A 22,880-nucleotide genomic window follows, 5' to 3' on the forward strand; every position below is an offset into this window, starting at 1 on the left:
GTGAGTGCTAATTGTAGGCTGATGTCAGATGCCGACCACGCGGCTAATGCAGCAACAGCAGCAAACCACCTACTGACTGCACGCACGCTGTTAGCTTTTGACATGAATGCAAGTTTTCAATGATCTTTTAAACAAGGAGGATTGTAATCACACTCTTGGAGATAACACAACAGGTACAGCACGGTCATTCCTACCAGACTAAGAGCTCCATTTTTAAACCTTCATTCCTACTGAATAAAAGAACAGAAAGAGAGCTGTGAACAAAGATGGATACTTCTCAAGCAATACAACAATTAGGTCAAAGAGAGATCCTGTAGTCAGGCATTATTCGTGGAGGAAGAGATAGTATGGAGTGGATGAGACACTGAATGAACCTAGTTGAGTATAGCATCAGATCAGTACGCTTTTCTCTTGTTAGCCTTTATTTCCAAATCCTAATTGTAAACTAACGCTTTGCAACTTTGGGGTGCAAAGGATTTTGCAAAATTGGGCTAGCAGATGTGAGACAACAGAAGCAAGAGACCTAAAAAAAGATATGCAGGAGCTGGATCTACTAGACATACACCCAATTCAGTTTCACAGGTTACTATAATACTACTCCAAGTAGGAAACAGCTCTTGTGTCTATGAAGAGTGTTCTCTCCCTTATACTGATGCATTTCTCTGAAGTCTTCACCCTTTTGCTCTAAAGTCATGATTAAAATATTAGAAAGACGCATCCACGTGTAACTACTTAGACGTACAGCGGCTAGGGGAGAGGAGATATTTGCCTTCTTGCTCAATCACTGATAAAACAGAATGTGCTGTTATAGTTACACTAGGGGACTCCATATAATTCACAATTTTAATCTCAAAAAAACCCCCTTAATTTAATTTGTATTCATAATTTTAAGTTTATATTTAACAGCATTTGATTTGTAAATAATTTTTCATGCATACATTTAATGTTGGCATTAAAAGGAAATGCTAAAAAAACTGTTTATGCAAAACGTCTAAGAACCCATGTGGCTGTGTTTCCTTCTTGCTTTTGAAAAAGCCCTCTTGATTTTTATTCAGGCATCTTTTCCATAAAAGACAGTAGGGACAATTTCTGTCTCTCACACATAATGACTATGTTTTTTGATTTCTAACTCAAAAGCAAGAAAAACCCACAGAGCTGAATGTTAAACACATTAGCATTATTACTTAGATTAAGTTTGGTCTTTGCCTTAGGAGATGATTGGCATCAGCATGACCCAAAGTTAAGGCCTGGCATATTGACCACTAGCAAATTTCTTCCACCAGCAGTTGGGTACTGATTTTTTTTCCCCAGGCAAACACATTTTTCCTGAGTTAAGTATTACAGCAGTCTGTAAAGGATTAATCACAAGGGTTCACTTGTCATGAATTTCCCAGAGAACTTCCATCACTGACTTTTACTTTAAAAACAGCAGCAATAAAATATCAGTAATCAATAGCTCTACATTTACTCAGATTAATTTTCTAGACTAGCTGACAAGCTCTGTAAACCAAAACACTAACTATTCTTCACGAGTAATGCAGAGCGCTAAATAACTATCTTAGAAATGATGAACAAAACCAAAGCCACATTGGTCTGCTACATAGAAACCAGTGAGTATTACTATGGATACAAGACTCTCAAGGATGCCCTTCTCTGTTGAAACTAATAGCACAGTCTTTAATACTAGTTGTGGTTGGCTTTGCTTGGCCTTTTAATTTATCTCCACGAGATGGTGGCTGATATTTGCTGCCTTCTCTCTGCAGCAAGATAGCCCTCATTACCTGATTGAGCAGCAGACCTCAGAATAAAACTGTGATTTGTTCTTAGGTATGACAACATTCCACTACAGGCTTACTCTTCTCAGAGATAACATATTAATTCTAAGGTATTTTAGATTTATGTTCTTTGCCATTCTTGTGTGAACTTTTTTTTTTAATCATCTCAAGTCACATATAAATCCTGTTTCTGTTTTTAAATGGAAAGAAATAGAAAGCCACCAAGTTACTATGTAAAAAAAATATGATAGTAATAATTTGTCTTCAAGTGCCTGCCTTTGTTCAAGCCAGTCTTCTTTTTTTTTCTGTTTTTTTTTGTTTGTTTGTTTGTTTGGTTTTTTTGGTTTTTTTAAAAAAACTTTACTTTTTAGTAGGGCAGACTAATATGCTAAAAGCAGCCACCTTTCTTAATTATTTGGCATTCTTCTCCAGCAGGTTTCTCACTCTGTAAATTCATGTTGGCAAAAACTTCATTGTGCAGAACCTGGAAGGGCAGATGCTACAGTAGCTGTGCGAGGAAGCTAATGACAAACACAACCCGCAAGGCTACTCAGACTTAGCCAAAACGTGGGATGTCCTGCTGGGTGGGAGACACCAGTCAGAATCAACAGGTCCAGGACCAGGAGCCTTTGTGAGGGGTGGGAGTGAAAAGCAACCCCATAAGCCCTCCGCAACCGTTCAGAAAAAACCATTTCTGTCAGTTTAGCAGAATTTTTGTAGAACATGAGGTGTTTTGAAGAAAACATTTACATTCAGGAAATCAACATTTTCTGACAGAAGTTTGTTTTGCTAAGTTAGCGACTCCTGGTTCCAGAAGAGTGGGCAATTCTAAATCTCCAATATACAGAGCTAAATTCTCAGCCCCACTCCAAATGCAGTAATAGCAAAATTAATATAATAATAATAATAATAATAATAATAATAATAATACCCTGAAGTATTTAGTTATTAACTCTGTAGGTACCCACAATGAGAGACACATCTCTTTCCTGAATGGAATAATCAAAATGGTCAAAGTAACGGAGACAATGAAAATCCTAAATCTTTCCCTTCCCCAGAACTACTGTCTGTGTTTTCAACATCTTGTATAATTTGAACCAATACTGCAATATGGTGATAATGCTCCCCTTCTGAGTATATTTTACCAAAGCTTGTCTCTATCACACTAGATCAATATCTCCTTGATACATACTCTGCCAGACCTGCTGCAATGTCATGTTCTTCTGCTGCTGAGTAATATGAACTGGCTTAGTTCACGTAGCTGAAAGCTTTTGCAACATGCTGAATGATTTATAAAACAAATAGACCATTGTTCTATTAAGGCAAAAATCGTATAGACCCTGGACAATGCGGTAACATGAAGTTCCAATGATTTCTGCACTCTGTTTTGGTCAGCAAGCGATGTAGACACAGAAGCAATTTGGCATGAAAGTAACACCACAGATTTATGGACAATGTTCCCTTATGCATAATTTTCCTCAGCACACAAAGACTTTGACGGTGCTTGAATACAAAATCCTCTATATTTAGGCAGTTAGGCCTATTTAATTGTTGCTGGCTTATTAATTCATCACATTCTAATTTTTGTTTCCCATATTCTCTGTGTACTAACTCATCAAAATTCTCATTCTCCACCTTTTCCTCTGGAGTCCTCAAAGATGATCAGCGTATAGTCACCCTACTGTCCTAACCATGCCCCTCAGTCAGCAACCACGGTCTTGGTATTAGTAATGTTGCCCACCTTCTCTCATGTATTTGGCAAGAATTTGAAGTTAGCTTTTCCTACTGGAGGGGGTGAGGGTGTGGAAATCTGCTTCAGGCTTTTGTTAGTATTTCCCTAACAATATTAAAGAAAAACTCATGAGCTCTATTGGGAACCTGGGTCATATATATGAGATTATATATGAGAATATATATGAGAAATATAAGCAGAAACTTGAAAATTCTTTCAGAAGGCAGTCCACTAGCAATGCTCCATCCAGGACAGTCATTGCACACGCACTTTACAGTGCTCTTCTCTAGACTTCTGAAATGGTACTAGACCCAGAAAGCCAGAACCTCGCTACTACCTGAATGGTATCAGAAGGAACTTAAAGATACAAGAAGAATGAGAAGAAAGGAACGCAAAAAAGAAGGGCAGAAGTAAAGGGGCAGCATGATTCAAGCATAGCCCCTACGCAAAGTTCCACTCTGCAGCATCAAAGAGTCTGTCAGAGTGACGCCATCAACTCCAGCCCCCTCACCTTCACTTCAAATATTCTACGTAGTATTCTAGCTTTTACTTTTCAAAATCAAAATAAGGGAAAGAAAGGATGGAAAAAAACAACTCAGATATTTTTGTACAAAACAAGGCGAAAGGAACATGCCCTGTCTGCAGGGATCTTCCTGAGGCCAGGAAGATCAAACTGAGGCTTCACTCCATTTCTAAATCTTTTTTTCCCCTGTCCTCAATAAACTTTTTATAAAAGCAAACAAACAAACATATTACTTTCCTTTTTTTTTGTAAGATGCTTTTAAAAAAATTAAATAAAATTGCTCCATGAAGTCAGGATGAACCGTTGTAGGATAGGAAAAGGACAGACGAAATGCCTGTTGCAAAGACCTTACACACTCACTAAAAAGACCAAGTACTACTGTTTTCTAAGAAATATGCAGTACCTGATGGGAAGAAGCTGCCATGTCTTCAGCATTTCCCATTAGATAGTACTTTAGTTATAAGGTATTTAGATGCTCAGTTTGAAAAGTATTTGGTTTCCATGATACTACTGAGATTTATTCAGTCATTCAAGTACTGAACTCCGAGCAGGATGCTTCCCGGGTAAGAACTAGCAAGTATATCATATAAAAAAAGATATTGCACAGAGAATTCAGTTGCCTCATGAAGAGATAATGAGGCAAGCTTAGAGTTTAAACTCAGAGCTAGAAAAAAGGTTTTCAGACAGTTTTAAGCAAAAATCACAACGATGATAAATTCTGTCATATGCATATAAACTTAGCTTTCATCAAAATACGAAGGCTTTTAATACAGATCATGCTTCATTAAAAATAAAACGCAACCCCACACAGCTTGGAAAAAACATCCAGTAAGTCTTGTAATTTATCTTGCAGAATATTCTTTTTCTCTGATCCAAGCACAGAACTATACCTTACACACAGTCTTCTTTCCTGATGTAATTTCTTTAACAGCAATATTCTTTTTTTTGTACCACAGCTCAGACTTCAAATTGTTTGTATTCAACCAAAGAACAGAAACTCCAGACTTGACTACAGTATCCAATACAAAGTGAAATTCAAACTTATTCCTTGTATATGCTGATATGTTTAAAGTATCCACATCTAAGGACACTTTTATAAGGAAATTTTAATATCGTCTAACCTTCATTGTTTCACTATATTTTGCTCCAAGAGCAAAAGATTATTACCATGAAAGCTAGACTTTGTGATTGGAGATCCTGAGTTTTCACTTACTGATTTTGATTTTTTTTTAATTTGTATTTTTGTATCTTTTTATAAAAATATTTACCAAAAAATGGCAAAAAAAAATACAAAAATTGTAAGTTTTGTATTTCCTTGCAATTAACCACAGTGTTGCCACTTTCATTCAAGGTGAAAAAGCTAATTAAAATCATGCAATTTCAGCTTGTTGTAAAAAGAAATCCAGTGACTTACTGTGTACTCAAAGTTCATGATTTACTAGACAATTTTAATTTTCCTCCTATTACTGTATTATTGCTGTTCCAGCATGGAGCCAGAAGGCCTTGATCAGGACGACTGAAATCAGCTGAATACTGCAGAAAATTCACATACCAGCTCCAGCCCTCCTAAACCATGCAGGATCTGCACTTTCAGGGTGGGAACTGCAGCATTTGCAGGTCCTTGCCAGGAGAATAACGATATTAAGAAATACAGACTCACAGGTATGCAGAAAGCAACCTACGCCAGCAACCTGATGAGGCCAGGACATATTTCCTTTTGGATCTAACATCAGCAGAAGACAATAATTAAAAATGCAATAATCTGTGCAGAAACCTTGGATTTTCTATTTGCATTTTTATCAAAGCTAAGACAATGGTAAATATGATAACTCAGAAAGTCAAAACTTTTCTTCGTGTTTGGTCATCTTTCTCGAAGAACATAGTAATTTAATAACCAATTTATAGTTAATATCCAGTGCTTCCTTTGTACCTTCCAACAAGAGTAAAATAAATAAGCAAACTTTTATTGATACGTTCAAAATACAGAATTTAAAAGCAGCACTTTAAAGCTAGATTTCATATTCAACAATCACTGCTGATAAAAAAGAAGGCACAATTTAAATTAATTTGGTTGTGATACTCTTCAGAGATATAAAATATACATGTTAAATAAATTATTATGGCTTTATTCAGAATAAAAGCTCTGCTTAAAGATACCCAACTAAAGCTCTGCTGAGTCTTAAGGTACTTTTCAACAGACACAATAATGACCTTATGCCATAAGGATTTCCTGTTAAACATCCACGGTGTATACACTGACCTATTTATAGGGTTTTTTTTTTTGTTCTGACTTGCTCAGTTATAAGATTTGGTACGTGATCTAGCACAGCATATTCACAGATCACAAGCAGTATGCTAAGCTATGCAGCAGAAAATAGGAAGTCAGGATACGTGGGGACCCTCAGGTTTGCTTCCAATGGGAATTGATTCTGTGTTAATGGAGATTTAAAACATAACAGCAAGTTACATGTTTACTCCAGGGGTGACCACCTTGGAAAATAAACAGATGAACAACGCATGCAACACTAAGATCACAGCAGGGGGACAAAAATCCCCTACACAATAGCAAGGAGTCATCCTTATACGTCTCTGTGCTTTAAGAGTTTAGTAAGAAGTAGAAAAAGGCAGCATTTTGCTTCTGTCTTTTGTCCTCTTTCTGTCATTACACAATAGCATGGGGTTTTTTTGGTTTGGGGGCTTTTTTTGGTTTGGTTTCTTGGAGTTTCTGTTTGTTTGTTTGTTTTGTTTGTTTTTGGTTTTTTTGTTTGGTTTTTTTTTTTTTTTTTTTTTTTTTTTTACACAGATGAAATACGTTACTAGCTAACAGTGTGCAGAACTCGTCTTGCCTATCAGGCAAAAATGGGATGTGAAGGTTTGATGGTGTAGATTTTTATTTTAGAAATACAGTCACCGGTATTACAGTCACCATTGAGTTTTAACTAACAGTCACAATTCTGTTGGTTTTCCTTCTACAAAAAAAATACTATTTTTGGTTCAAAAAGAAGAACAACCAAACAAGAAAGCCTGTTCTATATACAGAAGCTGAAATTTATTAAATAAGTTCAAATCTTCACTGAAGACAATTTCATTTGAGAAAATAAAACTGATTCCCAAGAGCTTCTGAAGAAAATATTCTGAAGCATTTTATTGCTTGCAGTCATTCTTTACCCCATCTTTATTATTTTTTTTTTTTTACCCCATCCAATTTGAAATATTTTAGAGAACGCAAAGATTCCCCGCCCTTATTAATAAGCACTTCTATGAAGACTAGCCATCTGAGTGACTGAAAGCATCAGCTGATCCTACACGGCATAGACACCGTTAGTTCAAAGTAAGCTTTGTGGTACAGCTGCAAAGTTAGCACACCTGAGATTGGAAAGCAAGTGTTACAGCTACATGGCCAATCTGCACGGATGCAGCCAACAGCAACTAACAAGACTGAATCAGTCTTCATCTTCTGCCCCAAAAGTGATTTAAACTCCTTTGTAAAACCATTCTCATGAGTTAAACTTAGTTAAGCTTTGTAGACGCAGAATTCAAGATCTGAAAAGCATCGCCTTCGAGGTAAGACTGGAAAAGTTAGACTCCAGAAAGGTGTATTGTGTGGAGGAAACAATAAATTTAAGTAAGCTGTAAAAAGAAGTTACAAAGAAAGCAGTAATATTTCCATGCTGAACAGAATAAGCAGTAATGGGCTTGAACTTCTGCTAAAAAAGCATTAGACTAGACCTCACAAAAATCCCTCCAGTGGAAAGACAAAAGATCACCTAAACGTATTGCCTGGGAACATCATAAAAATTTCCAATCTGAAAGGTCTTTCAGAGCAGGTCAAAGATCTGTTTAGAAGCACACTGCCTTTGTGTGACCATGAATGACATTCTCAGATACTTTTTGAACCCAGTTTTCTATGATTTTATTAGATATCTACCTAAGATGACAGAACTCTAAAGGAAAGAAAAATTCCAATTAACAGTGATAGCTAAAAACAAGACTAAAAAAAGGCATAACAAATGTACGTTTTTGAAGACCATTTTTGTTGGCTTTATTCCTCAGGTACATACTGCATGTATTGCTTTTTTATGTCTGTCATCAATGAATTTTAAACACTAAATTGATTCTAATAATATAATGTTCCCCTTATTGAAATTGCAGATTCGGTATTAATCAGAGACACTTAAGAGAAACGTCGATTATAATGTCTGCTATCAAGATGTGTTCTCATAGTGCTGGTCTTCAAAATCCTTCCTCTGGTTCAATGCACATGGACCAATGTGGACTGTGGCACCAGTACCCATGATTTTTGATAAATGCATAACAAAAATAGGAGTTCACATTTGGACTCTGAAACAGCCCAAGACACCGGGAAAGGGTCCCAGAGTGGCCTTAAAGACATCAAAAATCTTGAGTGTTTCTGGCCGTGTTTTCATTACTCAATAATTTGTACCTTTTTCTCACAGAACTTTTACACAAGACCTATGAATCTTGGCAAATCAGAAATTTATTTTATACCATAAACTAACAGTTAGCTCTGCTCGTGTTTCTTTTTTTTTTTCCTCTCTATTCCTCTGTGCAGGAACATGGTCCTCTATGGTTTCAAATTCAAAGAAACCAAAAGCCTTGGGGTTGAGGTTTTTTTTTTTTTTAGTTGAAAGAGGACAAAATAACAAGCTTCTACCTTTGAATTTCCCACAGGTCCAATTTTAATTTGAAGGAAAAAATGAAAAAAAGCATGGAGGGAAGAATCTGTAGAGAAATAGAAAAATTTTAAAATCATTTTTTAATGATTCTAATGATTTTAAAAACAAACAACATATTTTAAAATCATCTGTCTGATTCTATCCTACAGAAACTAGAATAAAATGTATAACATAACTAAAACCATATCAAACCTCTGGAGCTTGCTTCTATTTTCTGCAATTCAAAGTAAACATTTTCTCAGATAAGCTCACTTCAAGTCCCCAGTCCCCTAAAATTACTAATAATTTTTTCCTTTGCCTTCATATTGGACAACTTTAATATCAAATTTCTGATTTTCAGGCCATAAGGCAGCAAAAGATAACAGGTCATCCCTAAGTCTAATTATCTTAGCTACTGTTCTTCAGGTCGCTTCTATATGTGCAAAATTAGGAACACAAAGGGAAGGGGGAAGACTTGTTAGCTACACATAACCTAATTTGCAGAAGTCACTTGTAACTGCAGTAGCCGTGACTGAGCAGAGCAGAGAAGCGCAAGGAAAGAAAAGTGTAGGCAGTTGTAACATTTACCAGTTTGTTTAAACCGATTATTTAAAATATATCCTAATATAACACACAATGGAAATTTCAAATTTCATTCAACTCTAGTATTCCTACTGAAATCAGTCTAGGACATAATTAAGTACATGTAAGACCAGTTATGAATGTTTTAACTTTTAAAAGTGAACGGGACCTCAGTTTCAGATAACAAACTCTATTTAGAAGTTATTCTGATAATTACAAAGTGAAGTATAAATTATAAAATCATATACATAGTCATACCATGGCCTGAAACAAATCTTCCTTGTCCAACAGCCTTAACATTACATTCAATAGCACACATCAGGAATTTGTTTTCTGAAATATTCTATATTTTTTGGTGCACTTCTCTATTTTCCCAGGACACAAAGTCCTTTAAATACTTAATTTCAGACACTGAGTGCCTAGCAAGGCATTGTAAACATATAAATTATGTTTATATATATTATGTATTTATATAAATCTATAAATATATAAAATATAAATATATTTAAATACATAAATGAATATATAAATACCCCGTTAACAACATTCTGCCCTAGACTATACCAAACACTGTATCTGAAAGATAAGTAATTGAAAAGTCTATGAAGAAAGATGTTCTTAATACTTTTTTGTCTCTAAATTGGTTACTGTGGATTGAACTTGCTTGAATAATAGCAATATTTAAGGGAAAAAACAATGAACCTTCTTCCTTATTTACTGGAATAGTATCCCTGTATCCTCCAAAACTATAACCCCTTCAGATCTCACTTTCTCCCCATCATAGCAGTGCATCTAAATGACATCGCAAACCTGAGGTGCCACAGAGGAAAGAGCTGTAAACAGTAAGAGAGAGGATCTAAAAAGTCTCCAACACTGTTGATCACAATTACTTTTTCTTACAGATTTTGAAGAAATTAGATAGCTGCTTTTTAAGTTTGAAACATCTGTACTGGTTCCATGAGTTGCAACTTCAGAAAAGTTAAACAGTGTTTAAAGGCAATACTACACCTCTCTCTGTTCTTTCAAAAGGCTTGATGTCAGGCAAAAATCCTTTCCCCAACTGTTCGCTGATAATAATCTCCCATGATGTCCACCATAATAATCCAGGCTGCAAAACGGGCAAACAATAATTTTTAGCTGTCATTTATAACAGAGGCTTGCCTTTCAGAAGTAATTCCAGACATGACCTCTGATTTTTGCATTCCTTTATCATATATCCTTTATATTTTAATAATGCAATTAACAAGATTCCATTGGCACATTGTAACTATTTTAAGTAGTCTGGAGTTTGACCTCAAATTTGTATGCTGATTCAAGTAGGAGTTATTACTCTAGGCTTCTGACACTAGCCGCCTTCAACAGTGTAATTTTTGTAAAAATGGCAGTTTGCTGTCTAACAAAGTGGCTGATAGGACACAAATACAGCCCAAAAGATGTTTCATTATAACCTTCTGGAGATACCTCTGAATACACTTTATATAAATCTGCTGCTTCCTCTAGCTACTGTAGGCAGGTTGCTTGAAGAGTTCATCCCTGTCTGCACTGGGCTAACTCCAGGGAACCTGTCTGAAATTGAAACAATCCATTCACTCCTAAAGACTACAGTAATGGGTACAGGATAAGAATCAGGATATTTATCTCTTTTACCTAAGTCATATATGACAGTTTACCTGCCTGCCTAATCTTAGATACCTCAGTTTCCATAACAGTACAGAATCCACACATTTTTGCCTCACTTCCCCTCTTCCTATTTGAGACAGTAGGAAGGGCTTTGCAGAGTGAGGGATAGCGGAAATAGGTGGTTTTGTTTGTTCTTCTCATTTAGATTAATCTAGAGTACTGGTGGATTACAGTTCTGGTAGTTAGCATTTTGATATAGTTGGCATTTGTCTCTATTTAAATGACTCAATTGTCCAGAGTTTATTTCTTCTCCTAGCAAGATTTTTTTTTTACAGCGGATCTTCTGGGAGAATGTCTGCAGATAGGATTAGATTGGAAACGCTATTGCTTTCCGTGTACTTAAGACACAGGCAAGGATGAGAATTCAAATGTGAGATTTCAGATGTCTGCATTACGCACTTCACAAATTCCTTCTTGCCTAAGGGAGGTAAGAACAACAACAACAACCACCCTAACTCATTTCCCCTAACTCATTTCCAAGTTAATTTAAAAGCAGAACTTGATGGCAGAATATTTGCATACATTAACTTCAAACCAGATGCAATATACGTCATCAATATTTGCACCCATACTTTTAAAGGTTTTCTTTTCTACAAATACTTTGTGTGTACTATTAAAAGCTATACAATCCTTTTTTCACTGGTAGGTTTTGTAAAGCAAGGCGGAAAAAACAAATTCTTGTAAATTGATGCAATATTCCTTTGTAGGGGAAGGACTTCCCCGTTTGGTATTTTTCCAATTTTCAGAATGTACCTTTTCATCTTGTATTTAGTTTCAGAGAGCATGTACTGAGTAATAGCTTTCTGTAGGTCACAACTTTATTTTCCTTTAGAACTAGGAAAGGGGAGGCAGTTTAGAGCCGCTTTCTTCCGTTAACAGATCAACTTTCTTCATGGAATTTTGTATTTTATAGAGAATGGATTTGAGTCACCTCTACCAGTAGAGATGTGCTATGCAATCAAGATGCTTTGCTAACCTATAATAAGACACAGTTTCAAAAACGTGTGCAGGCACAAAAAAAGGTGGTGATAAAAATTGAGGGTTCCATGAGCTTAAAGTATTCTTGCTAGTGAGACGTGAATAAATGCTAACACAGCATTGCTTCCCAATCTCCCATTTAGGTGCCAAATCAAGAAATCCAAGAATTATTAGCAGGCTCAAGAAAAAGCTATCTCAGCTGCTGAGTCGGCAACTACATTTCCCACTTCTCTCTACTGAAATTCAAGGTTGTAGCCCAACTCTTACTTCAACCAACTGAAGGGACCTTGCCAAATGCAAAGGGAGCTGAATTGGGTCTTTCTTTTCCAGTCGTCCCAAAGAGATGGTAGTTTACCTAAAGCTTCCAGACATATTTTTGTTTCACACACACTACTGCTTGTTCTTTGAAATGACGCTACTTTTACATTTGGGAAATAACCGCGTACACACATAAATGAAGGAATTAACACTGTTTGATTTGACTGCTATTACCTGTGAATTAAAAATGTTTGGCTTAAAAAAAAAAAAAAAAAAATAGGCAGGAGGATGTGCTAAGCCTGTAACTATGTTTTCCCATACTTTGTTAACTGAAAAGGGATTTACATTAGTCTTTTAGTATTCTGTGAAAGAGAAATTAATTCCATAATTTTTCATTCCTCTATGCCGATGTAAGTTTAAAATATGTCAATTCTCTTAAGCTTCAACATTAACTTTGGATGCACAGCTACACAATTTCTCCTTTATTTCTTCTTCCTCAAACTCTTTCAAGAATATTAATTTGAATAAGCATTTCAAACAAGATGAAACGGACTATGACTTTTATTCTATCTTTATGGATATTTGCTTAAATCAAATAAATCACAGGTGAATTAACTTAAATTAGTGTATAATTCAAATATCTTGGCATGCATTTTCTGCCTACAGTATTGTGCCCTTTACCTTATTACTCTGATGGGAAAAGTGCATCTTCATCATAACCTGAAGCAGGAGTCTAAATTTCATGACTTCAAAAGGTAGAAAAGGAATGAGGAAATTAATACTGTTTAGTAATCAAAGTTTTTCAAAGGGAAATCATCAGAAAATCTTGCCTTTTTAAGGTGCTCAGCAGAAAGCAAATAAAACCTGAAATACTATGAATCCAGACCATAGCATCTTGACAAAAACTTAAAACTAGCACTAAATACAAAGCTTTATTTTATTTTGTATTTATTTTCACCATTAAATTAATTTATCCTACCTCAATTATTAAGACTAATACAAACTTGTTTTCAGAAAGCGTTTAAGAGGGATAAATAGGTAATAGATGTTTTGCCAGTGACTTCTCTGGTGCATAGCGCTGCTTGATGGAATGATACTATATGAACAGCGACAACAGTCATAAACACCGATTTATTGCAGTACTCAAAAACTTAAGCATGTGCTGAAGGGTGAATTTTTGTAAACACATCAGGAGAAATGTCTGTCACGATGTTTGAAATACAGACTCTTACACTGCTGCAATAAAATACCCACTTTGGCAGATATTTGAAAGTAATTGAACTTTGTAAGACTTTTCAATTTGCATATATATATTTTTCAAGCTGAAAGTATTTTCTACTGCAAAGTTACAGAAGATTGAAGAAGTATCTGCTAAATGCAATAATCTAGGAGAAAAATCTGTAAATAAAAACCACTGTAAAATGGAGTGTTGAGACTGTGAAAATTAATCAACAATTAAAGTACTTTGACAAGAAGCTTTTCTCGAGAGTCTCTATCTTCTGAATGTTAAATTATGAAAGCATGAATCAGGTGTTATGGAATACAGCCATGTTTAGTGTGCATATCACAGAATATGCTCTCGCACTATTTCACCAGGGGAGAATGTTAAAAGACTCAATCTTTAAATGTAAAAACTGTTCGTTATTTATTGAATTCTTATGCCATAATATCAGACTTGAAGGATTTTAATTTCAGAGGACTATTAGGAAAAAGAGCATGGATAACTGAGGAAGTTTAGTATTTGGACAAAAGCAGGTAAAGTTTAGTATTTGGACAGAATAATTTAGTTTTTACTCTAATTAAGTGATTATAATTAAGTGACCTCAAATCTTATGTGTTGATTAAAGAAAATTTCAAACCAAATGGTAAAAATCATGTAAGATTGGGTAACACCAAAAGATTATGATCCCCTAGGCAACAAGTACAAGTCCTACAGATGTCTTGGGCTTTACACCATTTCATTTTGAAGTTTAGAAACCATTTTTCTAAACAGTTCATATTTAAAAAGGATTAAAAGGATAAAACAGGTATGTGACACCAAAGTCATGCAACTTCATCCAGTAATTTCAAGGGGCAGGAGCTTGAAAGAGATGCACAGAACTGTTTTGGGTTTTGGGAGTGTTTTTTGTTTGGATTTTTTTGTATGAAGGAAAAGAAGTATCTAAAACTAGACAAGGAAAGCATGAGGTTTCCCCCCAAAAAAGGGAAAAGTAGTCAAACTGCAGATTTGCTATTTATATTACTTAAAGAAATAAAGGCTTTACAGGTTTAACTAGCCTTGTCTCAAGTGCTAGCAAACAGCTATGAATGCAGCCGAACCGATTCCGCCCTTGGGACGTGCAGTCCATGTGACAGACTTCTTGGCCAGAATTTCTGTTTCCTGACTTCTTACAGGCCTGAGTTTTGAACAGTATCATAGTCACAATGCTTTAGGCACACAGGCTATTTCTTTTGAGCTAACAGAAACAACCGCATTGCTGAAGGCAACCATGAGTTGTAAAAGCACTGCTGAAGAAGCAAGTGATATAATAATAATGCAATGTGATATCTATATTAAAATACAGTTGCTTAACAACAGCTTGGAGCTACCTAATGTGGTATTTCAAGTTCACCTCAGCTTTTCTAAAGTAAACATGAAAGTAAATATGCCAGCATTTCCAGCTAATGATGTGTGCAACTACGCAAATATAATCTAGGTACGTGCTACAGCTATGCTCATAAGCCAATAATTCTCATGACAGGAGGTCCGTTGATTGCCCTTGACATGAAAAGTAATCCTAAATTTTAAGCACAGCTTTCTTCCTCCTTTAAACTCTGGTAGCTGTATGTTACGTTGTCAGCTTAATACAATGGATTATTTTTGATGAAACTAACCTTGTAATATTGTGACACCAACAAAATGTTTTATTTATTCAATGCTATTCAAATAGTGAATAATTTTCTGCTTTACTTACACATTGGAAACACTCTGGAAAAGTGTCACTGAAATACAAAATGGGGGGAACACACAAAATGGAGTAGCTGGTATTTTAAAACACCTAGGTCAGACTGCGAAAGCCTAGGTAACAAACCACATAGCTAGAACATGGAAATGGTCTTATTTTTTTAGATTTTAACTTATGGTTAAGTGCACGTATCATATGCCATGCTCAGAGCTGTTCTTAAATCCAGTCTATTTGATGCCTTTCTCCTGCTTTTGCTGACAGCAAGGGCTATGCCTGGATTACAGTTGCTACTATGCAAAAGACTAACAATTAAAGTTGACAGTATATAAACATTTATCCAAACAGGACTTTCATTAAAAGGGAATTCAATCCTTCTGGTCTCAGGACAGATTTTAAACAAAGCTGAGCAATGCTGGTATAAATTTTTAATCATAAGTGTAAAAATGGAAAATTTTATGCATTAAAAAGAGCAAGATCACCAAGCACAAAATTCATCAGAACAAGATGAATGCATCCAATCTAGATTATCCTATGAAATCTGAAAACTCTGGGATAGTAACCACAGTAGCACTCTTCGGATGCATAAGTACAACCTGCTGTAATTTGGTTAACTGGGAATAATGTTTTGTTTACTGTGCATTTGTGAGTCTATGATTTCACCCTCTGTTGTTAGAAAACTTATTCAGCTGTTATACTGCTTGCTTTGTGAAGGAGAGATGAAGGGCACAAACAAAGGACAAAAGGAATATCTCATCCAACATACTCAGCTCTATAAACAGTATATTAGAGTTCATTGCCAACACCAAGATTTCCAGTGCATACACAATAGTCTTAATGGCTTCTTTTGGGAGAGAAATTAAACAGTGCAATCCTCTTCTCCCCTCAGAAGTTTTAGTCACTCATTCCATTCAGTATTTTCCAGTCCTAAAGGGGTAATCAGAGGAAAATAAATGGACTGAAAAGAAAAACAAAAATGTAGGAGGTTTCAAAAATCCTCCAACCGCAAAGACCCAGAGTGACTTCAGATAGGGTCTTTGAAATAAAATTGTACAGACAAAACTTAAACTTTTTAAAGCCCACATTATATAATACCAAGTTAAATGCCAATGTGTCAGTGTTGACTGTGTACTTGATTTGTTTTATGTAAATAACAACTAAAAGCACCCTCACCATTTAGCTTAAATTCTCAAGAAGGCAACAGGGAAAAAAATTCAGCATATGGAGAAGCTAAATATGAATTTTCCCTACTGTTGACCTACCCTATCCTTAAAACAAGCTTGTGTTAAACCATTCACAAAAATAAATACTGAAGTCACACCTTTAAAATAGCACAAACAATATCCAGTGTATCTTGTTATCTAACCATGCAGAACTCCGTCAGTTTACATCCCCAGACATATTTTCACCAAGGGACAGTGAGTAAAATGTAGACGTTCAAACAAAAATGGAATTGTACCATTTGAAACTATAACAATTTCTATACTTTTTTCTTCCAATTGTCAACTAAGATAAAAAAAAAAAAAGTCCCATGACTTCAGGACACCTCCTCTGTAGGTGGATAAGAATGAAAGATGCACGAGCAGGGCTCTTCAGAACTCCTCGTTTACTTTACATGGTCTTCTGCGACATGGCCTCCCTCTTGCCCTTTACCAAGGGTGCATGCTTGTCCCACTCTCCACAATTACAGGTTCAAACTAGATAAGGCATGTATCTCACAAAACAGAAAGAAAAGGTATAGAGCCAGTGCTCTACCACATCCAGCTGCCAATGTCATTACTGACTGCTGGAATTTGACGTGTGCTCCTCTCCTATTGCCCAACAAGAGCATAATAAATTTTGTCAACTCTGAAAGGTGCTTGAACCGCCAGTTGAGACTGTTTACACCGACAGTATGGTTCATAAGGATAGAGAAGAGGTCCAGGATGTAACTCAAATATTTATTAATTGCTACCTAATCTTTTTTTTTTTTTTTGCTTTAACAATCATTAGCGTATCTGTCCTTAAACATGTGCACACAAGACCAACTGCACAACTGCCTAACCGTATCATCTACTAACACTCTTTAAACCTGACAAAGTGGGACCAAAGTTTTTTGCTTCATCAAGGTCTTCTTATCTGCAGCTGTTCCACATGGCAAATTCCCATTTCAGTAAATTGGTGCTCTGTTCCCAGAACAGATGCAAAAATCAAACTCCCAACGAGGATACACAATGCAGCCTGATTCTAAGAACAAAGTATCGTTTCACTCTCTAAGTCTTCATAATTCTGTATTCAAATGATTCTTTTAATTGCAATGGGAATTCCATAACCCTTTCATTCTCAGGGAAAAATTACTTTTTTTTTTTTGTTAGAGGACAAACACAGTACATCAATATTGTATTTTTCTATACGTGTACATTCTAGCTACTATTCCAAAGCACGGTTCTAGGCCACAGATAGAACAAACCTGCATCCCACTCTCTATAGCACCGGCCCTGACAAAGATACATATAGTCTATTACCAACCTAGAGATACAGAATTTGAAGGTCAAATTAAAAGCTTTTCTCCATTAATGACACACATACCAGCATCATAAAAGTGATTCTGAACTGAACACTGCACGAGCTGCTGCATGCAGTGTTGAAGGTTCTTACAGAATTAAACAAAGCATTGCAACTAGTGTAATCACCCTTTAAATTTTAAAATCTGTCTTCTCTTGCTATATGGATTTTCATTGCCTCATACATGTCTTTTTGCGTTGCACACTTCAAACTACCCACTGAAATAAGCAGATGTTTAATTCCCAGAGAATGTGTCAATGCCCGAAACTTGTACAACCAATACACATCTGCTACACACGGGAGCTAACAGATTCACAAGTGATACCCAGATTTCCCTACGGAAGAATTACACAAGAGAAGGTGATGAAAAAATTTCACTCTGCTGGAAAGAATGAAAACTCAACACTCTGGCTTGTTTAGTTACAGGGAAAAGCTTGGATGGAAAAGCTTCTAACCATTAGTCAGACTGTAGCATAAGAATCACAGCAAGTAAACAGGAATTTGGCAAAGGCAGAGAACACGAAAGATCTTGAAATTCAACCCCCAAAAAAGACATCTCTTATGAGACGTACTCCTGTAGATATTTAAAAGTTTAACCCATACAGTTTACGAAAACAGCCTGTTCAAAGAAATTAGGTAATAAATTTACCAGCCTAATTAAAAATCATACAGGAAAGCCTCTGAGTATCTCAGGTGCTTTTTATTGTATATGTTAGAGATAGCTATATATTGAGACATTCAGTTTAGAATTTGGGCACATAAGTGTATTGGATATACCTTCTGTATGCCAAATACAGTATTTTAGGAGTAGATTAAAAAAAACAAAAGTAGAGGTTTTCATTTTTGACCACTTCTGTTTAAAAGGTTGTTTGAGTAGTTCAGAATTTTTTTTTATTCTCATCTTTAGGAAGACGTTATAGTATTCCTTCTGCGTATCGCTCCCTTTTACTGGCCGCTACATCTAGAACAATTATAGTTGGTGATCTGGTTTTCTTTTCTGATAGTCTTTTAAATACATTCAACGTGGTCATGGACATTAACAGAAGTTCAGGAGCATAAAACTGTACAACAGCTATATGGCAGTTTCAGATGGCTATTACAGTCCATTTTATCTTTCAATAATTAAACTTATGAAACCCTAATTCTTAAAACTACTAACTGAACAACTCTTCCTGTCTCTCAATGAACAGTGCGTACAGCTATTGTCAAAGCTTTACTTTGAGCACCCAAAATAAAGGAATGCTTCCCATATGTAGAGGAACATAAGATTTTAATATGTAAAAAAGAAAACAAAACATTAATCCTTACTTGTTTATATGATTAGAAAATAGAATATTGAAGACTTTTCTTATCTGTAAAAGTAATCAAAGTGTTGGTTTTTCCACTCCGTATTTGTATTTACAAATATTACAGACTACTAAAAAAAAAACCACCCAAAACTGTGAGGGATCCAATCAAATCGGAGACAAATTCCATTGCTTTGTAACATTTTAAGTCTGAATGTTTATTTTTTCTAATGCTGTCTCCCTTGGACAGAAGACTTTTTTTGCAACTTCTTAGCAAATGACTTACCGGCAGTGTTTATGTGATCCTGTTAAGGTTTCAATCACAAAGCATTCCCCTTCATTGAGACAATATGCAAGATCCTTGTCTTTGCATGGCTTAAAGTGCTCAGATCGCTCAGTGGAATACGTTGTAGTATCTATGGAGAAAACAAAAAAAGGAAAGAAATACTGTAAGGCTAAATATTGAATTTTCTTAAAGTATATCTTAAATAAATTTGATCAAATCGGTCTCAGTAACATCACCTGATTAAGACAGACTAACTTAACAGAAAGCAAAAGCACAGGGCAAGCAAACTTCAATGTGACCGCTATATTATTTCCAATCAAGCTGCTTAAAAAGATTCACAAAAGGAACCTTACATTTGTAAATATTAGCAGAAAAGCAAACTAGGCTGCTGCAAAGTTGAGTATAATTTCAACCACTTCCAATTTCCAAAGTATCCCTTCTAAAGTATAAACACACCTATTTTGTAATCTGTAACCAGAACAATATTGTTTTAAATACGATACTCAACTATTTTTATGAAAAATTAGCAAAATTAGCATATTGGGTTTGCACGGAAAGGTTTTGGTAGTGGGGGCCTACACGGGTAGCTTCTTGTGAGAAGCTGCTGGAAGCTTCCCCTATGTCCAACAGAGCAAACGCCAGCTGGAACCAAGACGGACCGCCACTGGCCAAGGCCGAGCCCATCAGCGATGGTGGTAGCATCTCTGGGATAATGTATTTAAGAAGGAATAAAAAAAAAAAATCCAAATCAAACCCAAAAGAACTGTGCAACACCAGCAGCGGTCAGGAGAGAGGAGTGAGAAAACGTGAGAGAGACAACCCTGCAGACACCAAGGCCAGTGAAGAAGGAGGGGAGGCGGTGCTCCAGGCAACGGAGCAGAGATTCCCCTGCAGCCCATGGTGAAGACCACGGTGAGGCAGGCTGTCCCCCTGCAGCCCATGGCGGTTGACAGTGGAGCAGTTATCCACCTGCAGCCCATGGAGGACCCGACACTGGAGCAGGTGGATGCCTGAAGGAGGCTGTGACCCCATGGGAAGCCCACGCTGGAGCAGGGCTAGAAAACCCTCATAAAACCCACAACATCAAAAGAAAAAAACAAAGCCAAAAACCTATGGACCATAATAATCTGATTCACCAGTCACAAAAACTGACCTAGAATTTAAACACAAGCAATGCACTATAGATTGTTTCATTTCAGGTACATCTCCTGTAGGTTTCTATAGGTCTGTTGAAACACCCCCATAACACAGTTTCAAAATGAATTACTGTTTGGACTGTTGGCTATAACTTCGGAATACGTAGTTAGATAATGAGATTTGGAATAGGCTGACAGTATGTCAGGGTGAGCTATCATTCCTGTCTTGTAATATATCTCTTTAACCTTTCCAATCCAGTTGGATTAATCAACAATAAAATGAAATTTTCAGAGGAAGATGTCTGACTGACAGATATTTTTATTTTCTTCACAAAGACAATGATTTTTCTAATGAAGTATGATTTTTAAAGTAGACAACCATTTCCATAGACCCATGGCTCAATCTTCATATACAATCTTAATGCTCAAAGTTTAAATTCCTACTCACTTTGCAGAGAAAAGGACCAGGATCTAATGTACTAATACATCTTAAAATTATAAGAGAACATTTCATTATATACCGTATAGACTATCACAGAATATTTTGTGGCCTGCTGTCAAAGGAATGAAACTGTGCTCAATGCACATGGAACTTTGCAAACTCAAAATCATGCAAACACATTAACTTGATTTTTGCTCATAGCTCAATACAAAGTAAATATCCACTAAGCTAATACCAGAGTTGAAAATCAAAACACTAAAATACAAGATACCTGTAAGTATCGTTCTGCAAGAAAATTCAGATAATTCCAAAAATCTTCCAAAGTAACCTTTTTCATTCTTAATGTATTTTAAATAAAATCGTGCTACAAGTTTCCCTTGTTATCCAGAATAAGTGAAGGAAGATTAACAAAATACATTTAAAAAGAATAAGAATATCTACATATAATCTTTATATACAACACTGTCTTTTCCCCAGAGAGAAAATATTTTAGAGTTCAAAGTTTTCAGTGGAGAAAAAAAAAATCCTGGGAATAAACTCCAACAGTCTCCCCTCAAATGGTTTTGCAGGTTCAGAATGAAACGTCCTGCCGTTTTTCCAAATAGCAGCATTTACAAAAAAGGTGCAGGCTATATAAAAATGGCTATGTTTTTAATGACTGCAAGCAAACCCTGAAGTGAAATACATCAAATTGAATTTTGGAAACAATAGAAGATGTTTGTAAAAGCAAAGAAGTGACAAGCACATCACTATTGACATTTCAAGAATGATCAGGTTTTATGTAACAAAACCATCTTCAGGTAGAGAAAGGTAGCCCAGTTACCTTTTAAGGTCAATTTTACACAGGAGAACATAAATGATCATCTAAAATTTGCTTAGGCAAAAAAACCCACCCACATATAAACAACAGTAATCAGATATGATCTTTCTATCCCTTTTAAATATGGAAAACAGAAGATAATATTATTTGAAAGCACTTGTGATAATTACAAAAGGTAACTAAAACTCAACTTGATATGGCTTTAGAGAACAGAACACTTATATTTGTCAGCCTGCTCTGAAGAAAAAAGCCGTGCAAATACCTTTATGAAGGCAGTCGCATTACATAGACCAAAGTAATCCGAGATGTCCCCAAAGGACAAGAATAAAACTAAGGAGAAAATGCAGTTTTCACAAAGCGTGTGTTTGAGTTAGTGATGTACTGAATTCTCAGAGCACAGTGTTTGAAGTGCAGGATACTCCTCTTCTACCGTAATTAACTCAAAAATACCTTGTCAAGGTCAGCATTTTAAAGTTTTAGATTAAATACATTCTTCAGAGGTTTTGTTCTCTTTTATTTTAATCACTTCTCTGTTCAATATTATTCAAGATTTAATCAAGTCCACAGCAGAAACTTTTGCCAATTCAGCAGTGTCAGAGCAGAGCTAAGACTGTGCACGTCACATTTTATACTGGCAGAAGTGCCACTGAAGATACAGCTACAGCATAGCTTAATTTATTTGAGTACTAATGGAAATTACACAAGTAATTGGACTTCTCCGCTGACATAAATTATAAAGAAACTACGGTCTGCTGTTCCAGCAAGCCAGCCTTCCAGAACTGGAGTTTCTGACACTTCCACAGGAGTAATGTGGCGCTCTGCCCACGCAGAGCGATGAGGGGCTGGAGTCAAAACTCTCCCTCAAAGCCCCATCTGTTTTATTTACAAACAGGCATAAAGTTGTGATACTTTATTTTCTCCACTTGCACATGATTGCAAGCTTTTTTTACATTGCTTTGAGTTCTGTCTCTGGTCTTTCAAATTAAGCACAACTTATGTTGAGAAGTATACAATGATTTGTAACTTTTTTTTTTTTTAAATGAATCATCTCATTATAAGTCAGTTTTAAGTTATAGCCTTTTCTGTCTTGGAGATACTTGTGCAAGTCTAGCCAGGCTGATGTACATGGGAGCACCTGTCTATGTACAGCTGATCTCTAGCCTGCAATGATCAGTTGTCTTAGCTACAAAGGTCATTCACTAACATTCAAAACCTCAAAA

General features: G+C 35.9%; 1 protein-coding gene across 4 annotated transcripts in view; it reads right to left on the reverse strand.

Moving 5' to 3' along the window:
• The window catches only part of NRG3 (neuregulin 3), a 413,049-nt gene that overhangs the window by 223,132 nt on the left and 167,037 nt on the right, over window positions 1–22,880 (reverse strand). For all 4 annotated transcript variants that reach the window (XM_074593380.1, XM_074593379.1, XM_074593382.1 and 1 more), the window contains exon 2: window positions 19,263–19,392. In XM_074593380.1, the coding sequence (XP_074449481.1) occupies window positions 19,263–19,392 (130 nt within the window). The remainder of the gene's footprint in view (window positions 1–19,262; window positions 19,393–22,880) is intronic.

The sequence above is a fragment of the Larus michahellis genome, chromosome 6, assembly GCF_964199755.1.
Source record: "Larus michahellis chromosome 6, bLarMic1.1, whole genome shotgun sequence".
NCBI lineage: Eukaryota > Metazoa > Chordata > Aves > Charadriiformes > Laridae > Larus > Larus michahellis.